General features: G+C 31.5%; 2 protein-coding genes across 9 annotated transcripts in view; one reads left to right on the top strand and one right to left on the bottom strand.

The window, feature by feature from the left end:
* The window catches only part of LOC126887230 (RNA-binding protein Pasilla), a 391,656-nt gene extending 380,157 nt beyond the window's left edge, over positions 1–11,499 (bottom strand). For 3 of the 4 annotated variants that reach the window (XM_050654633.1, XM_050654635.1, XM_050654636.1), the window contains exon 1: positions 11,342–11,499. The gene's annotated coding sequence lies outside the window, so the exon portion shown is untranslated. The remainder of the gene's footprint in view (positions 1–11,341) is intronic. The other variant, XM_050654634.1, reaches the window with a different exon arrangement.
* Positions 11,500–11,863: 364 nt separating this feature from the next.
* Positions 11,864–23,989, top strand: part of LOC126887224 (uncharacterized) — a 158,959-nt gene continuing 146,833 nt past the window's right edge. For all 5 annotated transcript variants that reach the window (XM_050654626.1, XM_050654628.1, XM_050654629.1 and 2 more), the window contains exon 1: positions 11,864–12,282. In XM_050654626.1, coding sequence (XP_050510583.1) covers positions 12,166–12,282 — 117 coding nt within the window. In that variant the 5' untranslated portion in view covers positions 11,864–12,165. The remainder of the gene's footprint in view (positions 12,283–23,989) is intronic.

Here is a 23,989-nt window from a genome sequence, read left to right as displayed (position 1 = left end):
AACCGGAAAAGAGAGAACAGAGGAAAGAATTCTGAAAGGCAAAAAAATATATGGAATGAATAGAAATCTACTGAGTGAGAAGCAAAACCCTAAGTAAGAAAACCAAGATGAACCTATACAGGGTGTTTCATTGGAAAACGGAAATATGTACTTTAATTGTCAATAGAGGTCACCGAGACGGTTCTAGGTATACTACAGTTTTTGCCCTACCGACTTTTATAACCGAGTTACAGGGTTTTTTATCGATTTTGCCAATTTCTTTCCTAACCCATAACTTTAGAACCACCCTGTATATTTTTTTGTTATTTGGTGCACATGTGTCTCATCCAAAACCCAAACGACCGACATACTAATCACAAGAAAAATCCAGGTCCGGATTAACAAAAAATAATAAAGTAATTGTGACCTTAAAACAACACCCTGTATATTGAAATTCTGAAAATCTGTTTGCATATTTGAAAAGAGCGCAAAAAACTAAGTCTAATCGTTTGCTTCAATTTTTCGGCCAGACAATTTTATGACTTTAATTTTGAAATTATATTGAATTTTTTAAGAACTCATGACATTAAAAAGCAGGTATTATTAACTTTTAATTATACAGGGTGTTTCATTGGTAAAGTAACATACGTTAACTGTAGAAAGAGGATACTTAGGCGGTCTCAAAAATACCATACTTAATGGATCTTACTCCATTAATAACAAAGATACTGGGTGTTTTATCTATTTTGCCATTTTCTTAATTGGTTCATAACTTTTTAACCACTCTGTATATTTATTTTATATTTGGCACGCAAATATCATTTAAGGCGTACAATAAATTAATTTATTTACAATTGTAAAAAATCCAGGTCCGGCTTAAAAAATATTGGAAAAATGTTCCGACCCCAAAACAACACCCTGCACATTAAATTTTTTTAAAATGGATTTTTCAGTTGAAAAGAGGATAAAAAACTAAATTCAGTGGTATACTTTGAATTTTCGGCAAAATGATTTTTCGGGTGAAATTTGGAATTTGAATTCTGAAATTAAGTGAATTGCGAGAGCTCTAAGTAGAAAAAATTGAAATACAGCTTACAACTTGTCAACCACACTGTATATTGATTTTATATTTAACACGCGAATATTCTTTTAGGTGTCCAGTCACTTATTTTAATTACAATTATAAAAAATCCAGGTCCGGATTAAAAAATATTGTATAAATGTTCCAACCCAAAAAAACACCTTGTATATTAAATTTTTTTAAAATGGATTTTGCATTTGGAAAGAGGATGAAAAACAAAATTAGTGGTATACTTTGAATTTTCGGCAAAATGATTTTTCTGGTAAAAATTTGAAATTGAATTCTGAAATTATGTGAATTGCGAAGCTCAAAGTAAAATAAATTAAAATATGACTTAATTTTAATTAATACCATTATTTAATCTAAATTGGTAAAATATTAACATTTGCACACATAACAATAATTTTTGATGATTCCCTCTGTGGCTCAGTGGTAAGAGCGCCTACCATTGGATCGAAAGGTCCGAATGGCCGTGAGTTCGAATCTCACCAGGGTCAGAAATTTTTCGTTTATTATAAATTAATAAATAAATATAAATAAATAAAATTAAAAAAAGTTTCTGTCCTTGTGGGATCGGTACTCACCGGAGGGACTGTAGACGTTTGGATAGAATTAGCGTCTCTTTGCAAAGACAATGACGTCGACTTTGCAATGTAACAAGACACTCAACACACACAGTACACAGTACACATGACGCTAGGTACCTAACTAAAAAATTTACCGTACCTACGTATAAAAAAAATAATTCTTGATGGTGGTAATTTTGAATAAGTACTTTAGTTTTGAATAGTTATTATGCTGCAAATTTTCGGTGTTTTGTTATCATTTTTAGCTATTTTGTTGATTAAAGTGATGTATTCTTTATTGACCCTTTATTATTTATTCATTATTTAAAGATGAATATTCGCCAAAAACTATTTTTCACACATAATAAAAAACACTAAAATATTAACATTTTACCAATTTAGATTAAGTACTGGTATTAATTAAAATTAAGTCGCATTTTAATTTTTTCTGCAAGAGCTCTCGCAATTGACATAACTTCAGAATTCAAATTCAAAATTTTACCAGAAAAATCATTTTGTCGAAAATTCAAAATATACCACTAATTTTGTTTCTCATCCTCTTTTCAAATGCGAAATCCATTTTAAAGAAAATTAATATACAAGTTGTTTTTTTTGGGTCGGAATATTTACACAATATTTTGTAAACCGGACCTGGATTTTTTATAATTGTAAGTAAATTAATTGATTGGGCACCTAAAAGAATATTCGCGTATTAAATATAAAATCAATATACAGTGAGGTTGACAAGTTGTAAGCTGTATTTCAATTTTTTTCTACTTAGAGCTCTCGCAATTCACTTAATTTCCGAATTCAAATTCAAAATTTCACCAGAAAAATCATTTTGCCAAAAATTCAAATTATACCACTGAATTTAGATTTTCATCCTCTTTTCAACTGAAAAATCCATTTTAAAAAAATTTAATGTACAGGGTGTTGTTTTGGGGTCGGAATATTTTTCCAATATTTTTTAATCCGAATCTGGATTTTTTACAATTGTAAATAAATTAATTTATTGTACACCTTAAATGATATTTGCGTGCCAAATATAAAATAAATATACAGTGTGGTTAAAAAGTTATGAACCAATTAAGAAAATGGCAAAATAGATAAAACACCCAGTATCTTTGTTATTAATGGAGTAAGATCCATTAAGTATGGTATTTTTGAGATCGCCTAAGTGTCCTCTTTCTACAGTTAACGTATGTTACTTTCCCAATGAAACACCCTGTATATTATTAAAGCTATTGAATAAATACTAATTTTAAAATTAATCAATACTTATTTACCACATTGGAACGACCCAATTATTAATCACAAGAAAAATCCAGGTCCGGATTAACAAAAAAAACATAAAGTAATTGTGATCTTGAAACAACACCCTGTATATTGAAATTTTCAAAATTTGTTTGCACATTTGAAAAGACCTCAAAAATCTGAGTTTATCGGTTTGCTTTAATTTTTTGTGTAAGGAAATTTAATGACTTTAATTTTGAAATTAAATATATTGATACTTTTAAGAACACTGATATTAAATATCAGATTTTTAAAGCACTTTTAACAATAAATTATTAAAGTTTTTAAATAAATACCCATTTTAAAAATAATTAATACTTATTTACGACATTCGAACGACCGACTTACAAATCACAACAAAAATCCAGGTTCGGATTAACAAAACAATATAAAGTAATTGTAACCTTGAAACAACACCCTGCATATTGAAATTTTCAAAATCCGTTTGCACATAGGTATCAAAAGAGCACGACAAATTAAGTTTAATCATTCGCATCAATTTTTTGGCCAGACAATTTAATGAATTAAATTTTGAAATTATGTCGAAATTTTTAAGAACTCAGGGAACTCAAACTCATAATAAAAATTTCGATATAATTTCAAAAGTAATGTCATTAAATTGTCTGCATAAAAAATTAAAGCGGGACATTAAACTTAGTTCTTCGTGCCCCCTTCAGGTGTACAAACGTATTTTAAAAATTTCAATATACAGAGTGTTTTTTCAAGGTCACAATTACTTTGTATTTTGTTGTTAATACGGACCTGGATTTTTCTTGTGATTAGTAAGTGAGTCCTTCTAATGCAGTAAATAATAACTGATTATTTTTAAAATTAGTATTTATTCATTAACTTGAATGATTTATTATTAAAAGTGCTTTAAAAACCTGTTTATTAATTTCAGGGTTCTTAAAAATTTGAATATATTTAATTTCAAAATTAAAGTTAATAAATTTTTGCACAAAAAATCAAAGTGAACCGATATACTCGAATTTTTGTGGTCTTTTCAAATGTGCAAACAAATTTTGAAAATGTCAATATACAGGGTGTTGTTTCAAGGTCACAATTACTTTATGTTTTCTTGTTAATCCGGACCTGGATTTTTCTTGTGATTAATGATTGGGTCTTTCCAATGTGGTAAACAAGTATTGATTCATTTGAAAATAAGTATTTATTCAATAACTTTAATAATTTAGACTTTTTAATAATTTATAATTATAAATTAATAATACCTGCTTTTTAATGTTGAGTTCTTAAAAAATTCAATATAATTTCAAAATTAAAGTAAAAAAATTGTCGGGCCGAAAAATCGAAGCGAACCATTAGACTTAGTTTTTTGTGCTCTTTTCAAATATGCAAACAGATTTTCAAAATTTCAATATACAGGGTGTTGTTTTAAGGTCACAATTACTATATAATTTTTTGTTAATCCGGACCTGGATTTTTCTTGTGATTAGTATGTCGGTTGTTTGGGTTTTGAATGAGACATATGTGTACCGAATATTAAAAAATATACAGGGTAGTTCTAAACACCCTGTAACTCGGATATAAAAGTCGGTAGGGCAAAAAATTTAGTAGGACCTAGAACGGCCTAGGTGACCTCTATTCACCATTAAAGTATTTCCGTTTCCCAATGAAACACCCTGTATAAGACCTGTTGTTACATATGGGATGGAAACAACAACGATTAACAAGAAAGAAGATAGTCTTCTGAAATTTGAAAGAAAAATAATGAGAACAATACTGGGCCACAACATAACAAGAGAGGGAGAAATACGAATGAAAACAAATGCCGAAATTAAAGAAGAATTAAAGAGAGAAAATATAGTCAGATACATAAAATCGCAAGGACAGGAAGAAATGGAAAAGAGTGACGAGAACAGCAAAGACACACTGCAAGCTATAAAATGACAGAGGACTAATCCACCTCACCCAAGAATAGGATTTTAAACGCCATGGCGTTAGCTATAATCCCTAGGGATTGTAATGCTTCATGAATGAATATTTCTTTAAATTTTTAGTGCTTCTGATACTATTCCATCTTTGCCTGGGGTTCGAGTATTTTTCATTTTCGTCGGAGCTTCTTTGATTGAACACCTGACAATGAAAATAACATCGCAATAGACAACTCTACTATCAAACGTGTGGATGCCTTCACATATCTGAAATCTGAGCACAGAAATCAATCAAAAGAATTCCGTAAAAAAAAATTAAAATATTTGATCTTTAATAACACAAAAAGTATTGATTTATTTTAATAACGTTATATAACAAATTTTGCTTAGAATTTGTCCCTCTTGATTTGTGGGGTTATTTTTAAAAAAGTAATTTTCACCCCCGAGAAGGGGTAACATATACCTCCGGCTAAGTTGTTATTGTTAATTTTGTTTCTTGAGGTATCCTCTATCCGCTCACCAATTTTCGTGAAAATGAATGGAGATTTACCGAAATCGAAGGTCATAGTTGATTTTTACCTTCAGTGACTGCACTATAGAAAGAAAATGGCAATTCAATAATTGAGATGCGTATATTTTGCAAGCTCATAAATTATTAAACGATATGTAGTCGCCAAATAATTAATTTAAATTATTTTAAGTACAACTCTCTCTTAAGCCGGGAATATGGGATGGTTTTCTTGCGAAGGGGTTGTAGCTCTATAATCGAAAGGCGCGTGGTTTAAGAGTTTATTCTTAGAATAGAAGCTATACGAATTAAACTACTATTAACTTTTTTGTAAAAACTTACAGTTTTTCAGTGATTTACGAAAAACCGCTTCAAAACATGCATTTTTTCACGAATAATTAAAATCTTTAATCTTTAATAACTTAAAAAGTATTGACTTATTTTAATAACTTTATATAATAAATTTTGCTTTTAATTTGTTCTTTTATAGATTTGTGCAGTTATTTTTTAGAAAATAATTTTCACTCCCGAGAAGGGGCGGTATCCACCCTCAGGGTAAAAGCGTAAGGTGGTACCATGTCACCTTTGTTTGTTGAGGTATCCTCTAACCACTGACCAATTTTCGTGAAAATCGATGAAGGTTCACCGAAATTGAAGGTAATCGTTGATTTTTACCTTCAGTGACTGCACTATACAAAATAAATTGCAATTTACTGATCTAAATGCGCGTAATGTGGGAGCTTATAAATTATTAAATGATATGTAGTCGCCAAATAATTAATATAATGCATTTTAAGTACAACTTTCTCTTAAGCCGGGAAGATAGGGTGGTTTTCTTGTGAAGGGGTTGTAGCTCAATAATCGAAATGCACGTGATTTAAGTAATAGTTTAATATAAGCTATAGGAATTATATCCGCAATACGATATATTTGAAGTTTTGTCAGCATTTTTCTCTTAAGTTAAATCAATTAAAGGGTTGTTTGGGGGTGAAGGGGATGAGCTCAAAAATCGAAACTATATAATTTCAAGAGCTCATAAATAGCTCGTAATTCTGCCGCAAAAACCGATTCAATATTCCTATTTTTAAGTAGTGGGGGGGAGGCTGACTCAGCCCCCCCACTAAAGTATTAAATTCCTGCTCAGTGGAACGAGCTCAAAATTTTTAGTTTGCGGAATATGGAAGCTCATAAATTAGGGCTATTTGTTTTTTAATTTTTGCGAGTGGGGGGTGCGGCAGCTCAACACGGGTAAGATTAATGACATCGAAAACATTGCACAAAATAACCAAAATAACTATCTACAGAACATAATTAGACCCGTAGTAACGTAGGTATGGTTATGGTTGTGAAACCTGAGTAATGACAAAGAATGATGAAACCGAAACCCAACTCAAGATATTCGAGAGAACGATAAGTAGGTACTGAGAAAGTACCTATATCGCCCGATGCAAGAGGAAGACGGCACATGCAGAATCGACGAGCGGTTAATGAATAATTGAATGGATGGTATGATATTGTCATATTTTAGTCCAGGGCTCATCTGTTTTGAGATGGACGTTGAGAGGTGACTCAAATTTTTTTGCAGAAATTGCTTAAAAATAACTCAAATAATAATATTTGAGTTATGCTCCCACTCAAAATGGTCCGGAACATTGTTTAAATAATCAAAATGTCAAAATATGAAGGAAAAATTCGATTTTTTTATTGGTTTTTTGAATATAACTTTAAAACTGTTAATTTCTGAGAAAAGTTGTACTGATATAAAAGTTGCGTAATTAAATTTACTATAACATAGAATTGGTTAAAAATTTAAAAAATAGTCACCCTTGTTGCAAAATAGCAATACTTGCGAAAAAAAACCATACAAAAACAAGTATTCGCATTTTATGTTTTTCAACCATTTATGCTACACTTAGGACCTTCATATTTTACCCAGAATAATTTTATGATATTCTAAAAGAACACTGGAAATTTCATTAGGATCGGTTTAATAGGTTTTGCAAAATAAATTTTGCAATCCAGCTTTTGCAAAAAAAATTCATTTTTTAAAAATGTTGCAGGCCTAAAAATAAAGCAGATAGTAAGTTGAATTTTTTTTTGCTTATAGAAGTGTACTGTACCTTTCATTTGCAATTTGCAAAATTAAAATCGAATAATTACCACGGCGTCAGGAAATTTTTTAAATAAACATTAATTTTTGGTGCTGCGTGCAGGACAGCGGTGTTCGATTCAGACAAGTTGATTTCCATCAAAATTTCTTCTAATCTTTATTTAATATATTATTTTCTTACTCTTTATTTTGTTGTATTTTAATATTTTAATTCCACAAAAATCAAACTAATTTTATTATTGTTTGTGAAATATTGTTTAAACAATTGCATATGCTTAAAAATAATAAACTTTTATTCTCTAAGTTAAAATATATGAACAAAGCAAGTTTTTGCTAAAAAAAGTGTTATTTTAAAGGATAGAGTATGTGTTTTTATTTTGCAATAAACAAATTTATTTATTTATATCGAAATTTAATAAAAATTAAAATGTATCAATTATTATCAAAGGTCATTGAAATGCCCAATCAGAGCAAACTATCCGCTGTCCTGCGCGTAGCACCAATAATTAATGTTTATTTAAAAAATTCCTGACGCCGTGGCAGTTAATGGATTTTAATTTTGCAAATTGCAAAAAAGGTACAGTACACTTCTATACGCAAAAAAAAATTTCAACTTGCTATCTGCTTTATTATCAGTTCTGTAACAATTTAAAAAAACGAATTTTTTTTGCGAAAGCTGGATTGCAAAATTTACTTTGCAAAATCTCTTGAACCGATCTTAATGAAATTTACAGCACTCTTTTACTGTATCATATAGTTTTTCTGGGTGAAATATGAAGGTCCTAAGTGTAGCATAAATGGTTGAAAAACCGTAAAATGCGAATACTTGTTTTTGTATAGTTTTTTGGTGACTTTTTTTTTTAATTTTTAACCAATTCTATATTGTAGGAAATTTATATTTTTATATATATTTTTTTTTTAATTTTTAACCAATTCTATATTGTAGGAAATTTAATTATGCAACTTTTATGTCAGTACAACTTTTCTCGGAAATGAATACTTTTAAAGTTATAATCAAAAAACGGAGAAAAAAATCGAATTTTTCCTTCATTTTTTGACATTTTGATTATTTAAACAATGTTCCGGACCTTTTTGAGAGGGAGGATAACTCAAATATTATTATTTAAGTTATTTTCAAGCAATTTCTGCAAAAAAATTAGAGTCACCTCTCAACGTCCAAATGTACTAATATTTTTACAGATCCGCCCTGGTCTATTTGTGAAAAGTCAAAGACTGTCATGTGTCATGGCTGTGACACGTCCAGATACAAGAAGATACAAAGTAAATATTACAATGGAAAACGATAGGTATAGACAGGCCCGGCCCCAGGGGTGGGCGAACTGGGCGGCCGCCCAGGGCGGCACATTTAAGGGCGGCAAATTTTAGATAAGAGCCAATTTTTGAAATTGAAGAAATAATAAATTATGTTTTTAATATAAAAAATCAATATTATGAACAAGAGCGACAAAACTGCAACTGTAAAAACGAGAATTAAATAAGTGAAACAATAACAAGTGCAAGGTTCATTCAACTGGAAATCTACAACACCGCCTTCAACTGCATCGCATAAGAATAGTGGAATAAGAACTAAATTAAATTCACTAAAATGAAATTTACCGAAAATGGATATAATAATTGGAAACATATGGTTGAAGCTTTGTCCAGCCACGCTAACTCTCCAGCTCATCTACAGTCACAGCGACAGTGGGTAGAACTAGCAATTAGACTAGAATCGGGCAAAACCATAGAAGAAGAAACACAAAAAGTTCTAAATTCAGAAACTCGTCATTGGAAAAATGTAATAGAACGACTTATATCAATAACAGTTCTTAGCACAACAGTGTCTTTCATTGAGGGGCGATTCTGATAAACTTTTTCATTACAAAAATACATTTTTAAAGCTTATTTAGCTCTTTGGAAAATTTGATTCTATTTTAAAAGAGCGCATTAGGAGAACAACGAATAGTAGTAACAAGCAGCATCACTACTTAGGTAAACGTATTCAAAACGAAATTATTCAGCTCCTCCATGACCAAATCAAAAATAAATTTTTTAAGTTTTGAAATCAGCAAAGTATTATAGCATAATTTTAGAATGTACACCTGATATTTCTGGAGTGGAACAGACTAAATTGTGATACGTTTTGTTGATTTAGATTCCTCTTCACAAAGCTTAAAATTACTAAACATTTTCCTAGATTTATGCCCGTATTGGAAACTAATAGCTTGGGACTTACAGAAAGCAAAAACTGAATGAACTGGGGATACTTTTGGAAGATATGAGAGGACAATGATACCTATGATAATGAGGCAAACATGAAAGGGAAGAACTTTTTGTCCCATGTTCTAGCCATTCACTCAATGTAGTCGTCTTCCTTAGTGGCAAAAACTTACAACTTTTTCTCAGCATCTATTCATCGTTCGTTTATACTGGAAAATCACATTTCTATCACAACGTTGAAACCTTTGTCCGAAACTGGATGGGAAAGTAGAATTGATGCATTTACTCCGAGCTGATACCAAATTGAAGAAATCTACGATGCTCTTGTAGAAATCAATGTCAATAAAAACAACGATAAATAGGTTGCTCATGAGGCAAGCTGTTTGGCGAGTCAAATCCGTGATTTTATTTTTTTTGCTGTGTGGTAATATGGCATGACATTTTACTTCATGAACTACATTACTACCTACATAAATTTTTCTAATTTTTGTACGACATATACCAAATTAAGGATATGACTGCTAGTGATTTATCAGATAAATGTTTTAAGCTGTGTGATGCTTTAACTTTTGATGAGTTAAAAGATCTAAATTAATCTAATCAAAAGATGAACTCAAACTCAAAGTACTTTCCACGATTGTGAAGCCTAAGAGTAAACATCTTGAGACCCTGAAAATGATTAGAGAGTATGATTTTGATTTCGCACCCAACGTTAGTGTTGCTTTGAGGATTCTATTAACCCTACCAGTGACAGTGGCATCTGGAAAAAAAAGCTTTTCAAAGCTAAAACTTATAAAAAATTACTTAAGATCAACTATGTCCGAGGAACGTTTGAGTGCTCTAGCGACAATCTATTGAACACGAAATTACAGAATTCCTGGATCTTGGAGAATTATTAAAAGACTTTTCCCGTGCCAAGGCAAGAAGAGTGCTACTTACTTAAAAAAGTAAGTGTGGTAAAATGTCATGAAAATATTGCAAATGTATCCTACATATTTTTTAGCAGGTATCGTTCAAATTAGGTAAAAAATGGCATATTAAATAATTTAGCACAAAGCACACATCAATAAAAATACAATCTTGGCGACCACTGAAGGAAGGTGGTGAGTTATGGGTCTTCTACTAAGAAGGGGAGGGGGCACTCGCCGATCTTGCCCAGGGCGGCAAAATCCCTAGGGCCGGGCCTGGGTAAAGACGAAAAAAGGAAGAGCCAGAATGATGTGGATGACGTGGAAGAAGACCTGAAAACTACGAATGTAAGACAATAGAGGAGCAGGGCACAAGAGATGTCTGAATGGGAGGACATTAGCCAGACAAGCAAAGGTCCATCAAGGGATATGACGCCAAAAAAAGACGAAAATAATAGCAGTAGATGTTTGCATCATTGAAAAAGTAAACATATCTTCCAGATAGATACACTATAAACATTGTCACGCAAGTATTTTAAAAATGAATAACAAACATGAGATGATGATATTAAAATAATAGTTATCTCCTGCAGGTGCCTATATCTTTCTCTTACTATTTTACGTAATAACATAAATACATGTTAGTGTTAGATATAATTGAAATATACACATTAGATATACATGTAATTAAAAAAATACTAATGTCGTATTTAGAGCTTGTCAAATCTGTTATTGTAAATACTATATTTTTATACAATGAATATTTTTAAATTGATGCACTTACCTTAATGGACCACATCACCCATAATTTAATGGTTTCCTCGATTATGAAATGGAAACAACACGAAAAATTTATGAAAGCCCAATTCAGGATGGATGGATAGGTAAAAGAAATAAAAATAATTGAACTGAAACAATTTGACATACAATAAACAATTTAGTTAATGGAATTATTCAAGATTGATTCAAAATTTGCACCATTGGTATTTAACTGCCATCTATAAACGAATTGAAAAAGTTATTACGGGCTACTTAAACTAGTATAGAAAAGTGCACTTAAACAAAGTTATTACAACTATTGCTCAACAGATGCCGCACTAAAAAATTATTTCAAATCAGACGAAAATAATAGCATATCTTATTATTAATTTACATTGTTAAATTGTTAAATCTTTTGAGAAATTTTTGGTAGTTTTTAACATAATTGATCTGATGTACGAAATGCTATAATCATAGAAATAATTTGTGACAGTTCTTGTAACCTTTAAATTATCAGAAGGACGGCAAATGTCAAGTGTATGTCAAAACAAAAGCAAGTGAGCAAGTGTTTCACAACAAATATGGGTGACTAATGCAATATATTTATTGAAATGATGCATTTGCCAATGAAAACTGCAAACTGCAAGGATTTATTTCTGTTTCTTTCTATGCACTGTTAAAAACGCGATCAACATTTCATTGACGTAGAGAGTGACAGACAAAGGTTGGAGAAATTGTTTATAAAATACGATAAGGGGGTCATGTTTTGAGTCCCCTAATAAACAAGATTTTTTGGCAGCTAGTTTAGTTGATTGTAGACAATCTTAGTGTTAACATCTCTGGAAAACAATGATTTTTAAGCAGCTTTTGCTGCTTGTATTTTGTGTGCTGGGCGCACTTGGTCAAGTAGTTATCGATAGTGGTCCCCCTAATTTGTACAATTATGGAAACATTGATGATGTACAGGTAAGTTTATTTTTAGTCCTTTTACAGTTTTTTATTTGCTGAAATTTTTTTCTATTAATATTAAAGCAAGGAGAAATAAACTACTTCTTTTAAAATAAATGATGAATGAAAGAAGACCCCGGGAAGTGTAAAATTTGCACTTCACTACCTGTCTATTCATCAAGGTAAAAATGCCGGCGTAGCCGAGTGGTAGTGTGCTAGGCTAGCGTACCGGTGGTCCAGAGTTCAAATCCTACCGCCGGCAAGAACAACTAGACATTTTTAAATGTTTATAGGCCCCAGGTCGACTCAGCCTGAATAAAATGAGTACCTTGGGTAAAACCAGGGGTAATAATAGGCGATTGAAGCATAGCACTGGCCCTGTTACCTTCCTTGTATACCGTAGGCCCTAGATATAGCAGACTACCCTGCTATACTCCCAAAGCCACGTGAGCGGTATAAAACGGGAGACTATTATTATTAAAAATTCAGAGGCAACAATATTATACTCTTTCGATGATCCCTAATGAGGGTGAAACTTACATAATAAGGGGTTTATTGTCCCCTCTGAATGAATTGAAGTATAAGATGTCTCTCATTTTCATTTGAAAAAAATAATTATTAATGTTTTTGTTATAATTAAGGTACTAGTACACTTTAGAAGACCGAAAATAATCATTTTTTTCAAGAATTTTTTTCTCAGAACCTTTATTAAAAATGAACATAAAACTTTTTACATATTAATATCTAACCCTTAGAGAATACAAAAAATATATCTTGTTTCATTTACGCACGTACACTAATATTGTAGAGGCCGCAAAAGTCGAGGCCTCGAAAATTGATGGCGGACAGTTAATCTCAGGATTGGGATATCTGAAACAAAAAAATCGTACTGGATTTAAAAAAGGAAGGTTTCTTACGTGACAATTTACCACAATTTGACCAAAAAATAAAAAACAAATATTTTTTAACTATGAAAAACTGAAAGAAAACGGGCGATTTTTTCACAAAAATTTTTTGAGTTTCCGTAAAATCTTTGTTTTACGGAATTTTTCACTAACGGTGGTAAATTGTCACGTAAGAAACCTTCCTTTCTCAAATACCGTACGATTCTTTTGTTTCAGAGATCCCAATCCTGAGATTAACTGTCCGCCATCGGAACTACTTTTTTTCGAGGCCTCGACTTTGGCGCCCTCTACAATATTAGTGTATGTGCATAAATGAAAAAAGATATACTTTTTGTATTCTCTAAGAGTTAGATATTAATATGTAAAAAGTTTTATGTTCATTTCTAATAAATGTTCTGAGAAAAAAAATCTTGAAAAAATGCTCATTTTTGGTCTTCTAAAGTGTACTAGTACCTTAAGTATGTATGTAAATATTTATATTATGTATTATGTAATATTAAACAAATATTTTTTTTGCGCTGTTGATTTTGGAATTTGCATTTATTCTCCGTCTTATTAATTATTTAGATTGTATTTTTTTCCCTGATGGGGGTCGAATCCATATCTCACCTCATAAAAGATTAATAATATAAATATATCCCACTTGCCTACTATATTTATTCTTAGCAAGAATTGTTTGTCCTGCCCATCTCTTCTGATATATTTTTTATTTATGTTTTTGTTTGGTTCTTTAACATTAAAAGCGTTTAATTTAGGTGCCACTAGAGCATGCAGTCTACCCCCAAGTTTCTGCTATAGCTTGCGGTCTACCGAGGGATGCATAACCTGAATTATATTACAATGCCAGCAGAAAAATCTTTACAAATTTAATAAAACACATAAATCAGAAGAATTAATATTTTAGAGAGAGAGAGAGTTTATTGATACTATGTACCAAAAGGTCATCCACTGTAGTCTGTCAGCCCAACTATTATTATAATTTTAAACATATAATGAGGCAGGCACCAGTAGGGAGAAGGTCAAAGGGAAGACCCAAACTCAGATACATGGAACAAGTGGAACAAGATCTGAAAACACTTGAGATTACCAATTGGAAGAACAAAGCAAGGAACAGAACAGAATGGCGGAAAATCCTAGAACAAGCCAGGACCCAAAAAAGGTTGTCGAGCTATTGATGATGATGATGATTATAGTGGAACCCCGATAACTCAGCCTCCGATAACCCGGAAATCAGGCTAACTCAGACCGATTTTCATCAGACAAAACAAACATTTTTTCGGTTTGACTGAGTTTTTACCAAGATATGAACATGTTGTTCTGAAGCTATTTCCTTGTGGCATTTTTATGATTAACTATTTAGATGGGAAATAAGCCACAATTAAATTGAAAAAATAATTTTATTAACCTTTCAATGCCCAAATCGGGTGTCATTGTCAAAATACAAAATACTACTAGATTAAACAAAAATGTTGTTGCTAAGTAAAAAAATTCTTCTAATAATTTATTTACTTAATCTGACTCATTTATATTGGCAATTCAGACGTATATTCAACATAACTATATCTGATATTTATCTAAAATTATCGGAACTGGATGCGAATAAGGGTCCTGGTCCTGATGGATTGCCTCCTAGCTTTCTCAAGAACTGTTGTTTTATATTATCCAGACCTCTTTTTCACATCTTTAATCTATCCTTAAATAAGGGTGAATTTCCAGAATGTTGGAAAAATAGTTTTTTAACACCCATTTATAAAGCGGGAGATAATTCATTGGTGAATAATTACAGGCCCATTAGTATAATTAGTGTAATACCAAAGATATTTGAATGTTTTGTATGTGACTATCTTAAAGCTTCACTTGAAAAACAACTAGTAGACCAACAATTTGGATTTAGGAATATCAGATCAACCGAATGTAACACACTAGTATTTGTGGACTTCCTGAGGAAGGCATTGGAGAGGGGTTGTAGGGTACATGCACTATACACCGATTTCTCCAAGGCCTTTGATCGGGTCAACCATAATATTTTAATATTTAAACTTAAACAAATGGGTGTTAATGGCCCACTTCTTGAGTGGCTGAGAACATACTTGATTGACCAAGTTCAGATGGTGCGTATCAGGGATTTTGTTTCCAGTGAGATTAAGGTTCATTCAGGAGTACCTCAGGGTTCACATTTGGGGCCCCTGTTATTTAACATATTCATCAATGATATACACCACTGCTTCCTACACAGTTCACCTCTGCTTTTTGCAGATGATCTAAAGTTCTATACAATTATCAACAATACAGAAGATTGTATTAATCTTCAACATGATCTTGATCGGTTGAGTGAGTGGTGTATGCGGAATGCCATGGCCCTGAATGAATCTAAGTGTCATGCTATTTCTTTTGGACGATCGAGAGACCCAATAGAATATAATTATAATATACAGAATATTCCTGTTGACTGGGTTACTGAAATTCGTGATTTGGGAATTAATTTAGACTGTAAACTTTTATTTGAATCACATTATACGTCAAAAATTTCCAAATCTTTACAAATGCTTGGTTTTATAAAAAGATGCACTAGAGACTTTCAGAATATTGAAGCAATTAAATTACTATATTGTTCTTTAGTTAGACCTCATCTAGAGTATTGTTCTTGTGTTTGGTCTCCATCTTACAATATTTACATAACAAAAATCGAGACAGTCCAACACAAGTTCTTAAGGTACATAGCATATAAACTGGGTATACCTTTTGAGTTAAATCAGTTATATTATTATCAAATTGAAACCCAATTGGGTATTCTCTCATTGCGTGACTGACGAGTAATTAAGGATGCAAGGATGCTCTATGGCATAATTAATTCAATAGTTTTGTGTCCTCAGCTACTTGAGCAGGTCGGTCTCCACGTACCTCTCCGTAGAACTCGATCAAATCAAACATTCTATGTTCCTATCCATAGAACCAACTATGCATATAACAACTTTTTATCTCGAGCACTAAGATGGGCAAATATTCACCCTGATTTAGATTTCTTTGCACCGAAGTCTGAATTCATCTCTGGCCTCAGACGTATGTTTGTTTGAGTAGTTGTTGGATAGATGGTCATTGGTGTGATATATAAATCTGATTTGTGTGATTAAGTTTGTGATATTTATATTTTATCGTATTATTGTTTTATTATTACTATTTTATTGTATTTTAATTATTATTGACACATGTATTTTGTATATTGGACTTACAAACTTGTAATCTTATTGGGCAGTAGCCCGTTGAAAATTAATAAATAAATAAATATATTATACATTTTGAACTAGAAGACTTTAATTAATTTATTTATGAGTTGGTCCCGGATCGGCCGTGGTCCCCATTAATCTGACTTATCGAGGTTCCACTGTATTATAATTTTACAAAAATTAATACTTTGTCATATCAGTTTACTATTTTAGTTAATATGACAAAGTCGTTGAGTGATATTGATATGACAAAGTATTAATTTGTAAAATTCAAATAATAATTCTTCTGATTGATGTTTTATTCACTTTAAGATTTTTTTTGCCGGTACTGTATAACTGTGTGGCTAAACAATACTGTAATCTTTTCTGAGAAGCGTTTTTCTAAATCAAAGCATCAAATAAAATATTTCTAATTAGAACTTTTAAATGCCAAAGATTATAATAACTAATCAGTTAAGTTCCCCAATTAAGTATTTTAGCCAAGAATATTTTTTTCTTACAGGTATCTCATTTTCTTCAAAATTCGTATGTTGTGAAGAAGAAGAATTTATTCAAAAATTAGGTAACCCTAATATACAGTTAAAATTGAGATATTTTATAATACGTATATACAATTTAAATTATTTGACATAATAATAACAATAAAACAATAAAACACTTAAAATATTCCATTACAATACAAGCATTAAAAATACTACATTACTCAAAATATTACATTAAACTGCACGCAGTTAAAAAACACATTTAGAAGCCACATGAGACATTAAATACGATTTGCAACATAATTCTTTAAATTTTTCCTATACATGTTCAGTGAGGTCTTCAACTTGAGTTCCGTTGGCAACTTATTGAAATTATCAAAACCCTTATAGAGAAGTGAGTTCATAGCACCTGTAGTATTGGTTCTGCTGATGTAAATATTATTTGAATTTCTCGTAAAATAAGGGTGAATATCTGAATTGTAACTCACAAGATTGAGAAAATATTTAGGTGCCAATCCATGTACAATTCTAAAAATCAATATCATGGTCAAATAAAAAAGACGTTGCGATACCGAAAACCACTGCAAAGTATTCAACATCAATGTAACAGGTGTTAATCTACTTGTACGTAAAATGATCCTCATTCCACGATTCTGTAATTTTTGTAATTTGGCTAGTTGGTTAAGATTTAAAAGATATAAGATGGATGCACAAAAATCAAAATGAGGTTGGATTATCGATTTATATACAGTGATCCTTGACTGAAGTGGCAAATTCTTAGAAATTCTTGTAAAGAAATACAATTTTTTTGCTAGTTTTTTACACGTATACTCGAGATGCTTGTCGAATGATAGAGTATTATCTAATTGAAAACCAAGATATTTAATTTGTGTCACTAGTTCAATTGGTTCCCCATCAATGTTTAACATTATATTGTTAGTATTAAGACTCCTGTACTTAAATTTAGATGTAACTATCATGGCTTTTGTCTTACTTACGTTTAATTTAAGTTTATTAAGTTTTAAGTATTTAGATACTGAACATAAAACGTCATTCATTTTGACAACCGCCCCTTCAATAGAACTATCGCTACAAGCCAAAAGGGTATCATCAGCGAAAAGGTTAATAAATTCACAGTTCACAAACAAATTTATATCATTTAAATATAATATAAAAAGCAATGGTCCAAGTACACTACCCTGCGGTACACCAACATTATTACTGACAGTTTCGGATAATACATCAGAGATTTTTACTCTTTGCTTTCTGTCAGTTAAGAAGTTCCTTAGCCAATTCAGAACAGTTCCATTAATGCCATAGGTTTTTAGCTTATCCAATAAAATGTATCTATCAATCGTTTCAAACGCTAGTTTAAGATCTAGAAAAACTGCAACTGTATAATTATTTCTATCTATTTCTTGTTTAAATTTACATATTGAGAGTTGAACAGCCGCTTCGCATGAATGATTCTTACGAAAACCAGATTGATGATTAATTAAAATATGGTTAAAATCTACGTGATCAAGAATTTGCTCGTATACAACCGTTTCCAATACTTTCTCCAAAGTCGGTAACATGTTGATAGGTCTAAATTCGCTCGCCTTAATAGTATTTGTCACTTTAGGGATAGGAACAACTGTACTTATTTTTAAGTCAGATGGAACAATGCCACCATCTAGGGAAGTATTAATTAAATTTAAAATAACATGACCTATGGTTTCAAATACTTCTTTAATAATTTTACTACAAAGAATGTCTTGTGGATTGTACTTACTATCAAGAGAGTTAATGATGTGTCTTAGGTCAGAAAGTGATATTAATTTAAATTTTGTAAAGGGCATATATAAATTACTATTAACGTTAATCCAAGAATCTTGTAATTCCATACTGTTAACTATATCCTCTATGCTATTAACATAATACACATTAAAATTGTTTGCAATGTCCACCTTATCCTGACATACGCTTTTCTGACCATTAAACTCAAATTATGCTAATAATGAAGAAGAAACATGCTTTAAAGCCTACATACAAGAAGGAAGAAGAAGAGATGTGGATCTATCGACAAATATTACGGATCAGTTGGGTTGATCAAATAAGAGATGAAATAGGTTTACATCAAATGAATTAGAGCACAGAAATAACCAAAACAATAAAAATTCGAAAGTTACAATATTTCGGCTATGTAAGAGACATCTAGAGAGGTATAACCTTCCACGCCCCATATAATACAGGGCAATTATAGCCGGAAGAAGAGGCCCAGGCCGAAGAAGAACATCGTGGCTCCGAAATCTCCGGGAGTGGTATCAAGAGACCACAGCTAATCTGTTTAGAGCTGCCGTACACAAAGGTATTATTGCCAATATGATCGCCGATGTTCGACAATCGGACAGGGTACTGAAAAAAGAAGAAAAATACCAACAGGAGAATACAGTGGTGACAGATAAACTCAAATAATTAATTAAATAATATATATTTTCAAAAAAAAAAAACGTTTTTACCACATAGTGGAGTAAGGCTAATTAATTAATTAAATACCAACCTTAAATTAGAATCTTTACGTCGACTTTACACTATGGGCCATTCCACGAACATACGCCTGTTTTGGATTACTTCGACAACGAATATTTTACTGTGTAACATAAGAAGTACGAAAGTAAATGGCGCTAATAATTATTCCAATAAACAACAATGTAATTTGCAATTTACTTTCGTTCTTCGTATTTTGCACAGTAAAATATTCGTTGTCGAAGTAATCCAAAACAGGCGTATGTTCGTGGAATGGCCCATACATGATTTATCACGTGATTTGTCATATGATTTGGTCCATGACGAGCCGCATGACAATGCTTATGATAATACACAATGCTTATGACAAAATCATATGACAAATCACATGATAAATCATGTAATGTAAAGTCGATTTTACACATCCACCATACACAATCCCAGCACAGATCATAGAACTATTCTAAATTTCGTCGGCTCGGAAACTCTTCCAAAAATATCTCTTTCGGAAATTAGACACGCCTTACCTCCTACTAAGTGCCTTCTCTATCGAGGTTGGCAATCATATGGCAAATATCTCTCTGTTCTGGGCTTGATGAATTAAGTCATTTCCTGTTGTGTGGGTCCAATCTCTGATGTTTCGTAGCCAAGATTTTTTCTTTTTTCCTATACCCCTTTTACCTTCAATCTTTCTTTCTTTATTTCTTCTTCTTTTTGTATAGACATGACTCTGTTTGTTTTTTCAATGTGCTTCTAGTAAGTTGTCGTTCCATCGTTTTCGTGGTCTTCCCACTGATCTTCTTCCTATTGGGGAACCGTCTCTCGCTGTCCTGACTATCCTATTTGTTGTCATTCGGCTTATGTGGTCATTCCATTCTATTCTTCTGTTTCTTACCCAGTTATTAATGTTATACACCTTGCATTTCCGTCGTATATCTGTACTTCTAGCTCTGTCGCATAGAGTCTTACCATCGATTTTTCGAAGGGTTTATCTCCGCTCTTTCGAGCAATCTTTTTGTCCTCTCTATGTCGGGTCGTGTTTCTGCCGGGTATGTCATTAGTGGTCTGATGACTGTTTTGTAAATTCTGCCTTTCATTTCTTTTCCAATATTTTGATTTCTCCATATTGTGTCATTCAGGCAACCTGCGGCTCTGTTTGCTCTATTCACTTGATCTTCCACTTCTGTTTCGAGCCTTCCGTAGCTAGATAGTGTGACGCCTAGGTATTTAAACTCCATCACTTGTTCTATTATCTGACCTTCCAGCTCCAATTTACTTATAACCATGCATTTTGTCTTTTGTGAGGAAATTAACATGTTAAATTTTCTGGCGATTAAATATGTTGAATTGGTGCAGTATACGTTGTAAATCATCTTCACTTTAAGAGATTAGTATTGCATCGTCCGCATAGCCAATTATTTTAAGTTGTTTTTCTCCCATTTGGTATCCTTTTTTAGTTCTTACTTTTTTGAAGTTATACTTTTTACGCGCGATATGAGGGTGAATTTTAATAGGATTAAAACCTTTGATCCCGGCGCAGTCGCATTACAACTTTGTTCTGATTGGATGTTCAAATGACATGACAAAAATTATCCAATATGGCAGCTGTGGCACAGCTGTGGGACTGTGGTTTGGTTATGTATGGTTGTTGCGTTTTAAAATTTGTAGGAAGAGAAACAACAAACAAAAAGTTAGTTAATGGTTATACTGCATTTTTAAATAGTTTTCATATTATATTTTTGGACTTATTAACATAGAAGAGATGAAGTTCTTTGTTTATAAAAATCTTATCGACATCCGGATCGACTGTTACCCAAAAAATTCGTGTTCTACGGGTCAAAATACATAAAAAACTTGGGTAAGTCCATCTGAATTAATTAGGCCGTTGTACCTCCACTGGCAACAGGACTATTTACGCATTTTCATGAAACCTTGCTATTGCAATGCGTCTTCTAATTTCTTTGCCTTTGTCTGCCGTACAACAAATGAAAAAAAAAGCTACTGGCGAGAATCGCACATTCTGTGCAGTAAATTTCTTGGGAAATTTCTAAGGAAATTTACTGCATAGATAAATTTTAATAAATAATTGATGTTTACCAAAGTCTTCATAATTAAAAAAACATTAAGTATACTTATCGGATTGATCTATTTTCCTTTAGAACATTTACATCATATCCTGATGTGTAATGACATTAAATGATCAATAGTAATAATTATAATATCTGTTGCATTAAACTATTTAATGGCAATAGCACAATTAGTCTGATTAGATCTGAAAATTCTTGTATGGTTATAATGATATCAGTGAATAATTTTAAATGTTACATCCAATGTATGACCTGTTATTATGGTTAAAATTTTTATTGTATACGTCACCCTCTTAAGATTAAATGCTTTGTTTAGGCTAAATAATTTATTTAGGTCTATATAGTAAAAAATATATCTGGATATGACTGAATTCCATCGAAGGATTAATGCAAACAAGAGGATAATGAGAACTGAATAGTGGGAATTACATCAATTTTGAATAACAGAATATATAAAAAATGATCTAATATGAGGATGTAATAATTACACTAGATGGTATCATCAACAAATAGTTTTTTTATTGTGAATTTTTACTATTAAATAAAAGAAAGAATAATATTCATAGCCAAAATACAAATTAATAAAAATGTTTAGAAGCTAGAAAACTAGAAACATGCTTGAAATATCATTGAGAGACACTAAGATTAGAAACACCGAGATAATATCTAGAACGAAGATCAGTAATATCTAAAATGAAGAAATTACTGTTCAGGTCACATAGGCAGATATGATGATAACAGGTGGGCACAGAGAATCCTAGAATGAACACCAAGGAGGATGACAAGAAGCATGGGAATACCTCAAACGCGATGATATAAGAGCAATGGCAGGCAAACAGCGGATTAGTTTGGTGCACGATAGAGAAAGATGGAAGCGATAGGGTGAGACCTACATTCAGTAGTGGATGGAAAATGGTTGACGAACAAGAAGAAGGATTGATAAATTTATTTATAAATTTGATTGCACTAAGGTCAAACTGTTCTACTAATATGGAAAAGAGGATTTCTAAACGTTTCTTAATTTCTCTCTCTCTCTCTCTCCACTTTCTTTTCAGTGGTCACTATTCTTGTCCACTTCTCTATCATTGTATTTTATCTGTTTCCTCTGTTAACTATCTGCTATCTTTAGATAATGTTACATATGTAAGAATTCCAAATAAATCAGTTCTGATCATAAAAATTGAAGGATGAATGTCACAAAGATTTAACAACAAATGTAATCTACAGTATCTCTTGTGCATATTGTAGTAAAGAACATGTAGGACAAAGTTCAAGATCCACAAAAGATCGAATTACCTCCCACAAAAGTGCCTGTACATTACACCCAAAAAGATGTACTCTTGTCACTTGCCACACATGTACATGATAATAATCACACGATGGACTATAGCTCCTTTACAATATTAGATGTTAAAATAAAACTGTAGGAAGAGAATCTTTCTAAAGATGGCTTTCATAGCAGAATGTGATGATTAAATTTAACTAGTTTACCTAATATTTATAGCTTAATTGATTGAACATGTTGATTGCTGATAAACTGTTTAAGTTAATAGGATAATGACCAAAAAATTTTGACAAAGAGCTCAATCAACAAAACAAAATTGCACATCAAGTAAATGTCTGACCTTACTTCAATTCCTGTGTCTGTCAAATATAAAATTTGACTTAATTTAACATCGTATATTTTAATGAATAATTTTAATTTGTGAATCAAACATATGTAATTTCTGTATCTTAGTTTTCTTTATCATTTATTAATTTGTATTTGCTTTAAAGTATTTTAAACATCTTGACAAACATTCTGACATAGAAAGTATGCTACTAATTCATCTTATGTAAAAATGCCTAATAACCATCATTGTTGCTGTCCCTGACGATGCCTATGAAAATAGGCGAAATATATTGGATTAGTATAAGGAGTACACTTTGTCTATATCAGCTATTTATCCAATTATTTTCTCCCCCTTAGAAGTTATATCCGTCAATATTAATAATTTGAGATACGCGGATGACACGGTGTTAATTTCAGGCAGTTACGAAGAACTTCAAAATCTGATTAATAGGATTACCACAACGTGTGATGAATAGGTTCTCAAGCTAAACACCGCAAAGACAAAGGTGATGTCAGTAAAACGCAAATTTTTATTAATAGCCTAAGCTTTCGTTTATGCTTGTAGACTCCACAGAGCAAAAAATAAATAACATCACAAAAAAAAAAGATTGATTTAGGTGGAAAACAAAGTTAAGAACTAATATAGATGGATGTTCACAACATATTATTTTTAATTTTAATATAACATTTAAATAAATAACGAATGTATTTTCACAACACATAACCCACAAATTAATTAAAGTACACTGTAGCATGTATTACTAAATAAATACTCAATTGAGTATTTATTTAGTAATTTGTAGTAGTCATTGTAGGCTTCGAGAAAATGTCATGTGGTTGATATGAATTATTCAAAAAATAGATAAATACTAACGAATTATTTCATTGGCATTTTTATAACTTTTTA

Source organism: Diabrotica virgifera, chromosome 6 (genome assembly GCF_917563875.1).
Source record: "Diabrotica virgifera virgifera chromosome 6, PGI_DIABVI_V3a".
NCBI classification, from domain to species: Eukaryota; Metazoa; Arthropoda; class Insecta; order Coleoptera; family Chrysomelidae; genus Diabrotica; species Diabrotica virgifera.
Note: the sequence above shows the minus strand (reverse complement) of the source record. Positions and strands in the feature narration are given on the sequence as shown.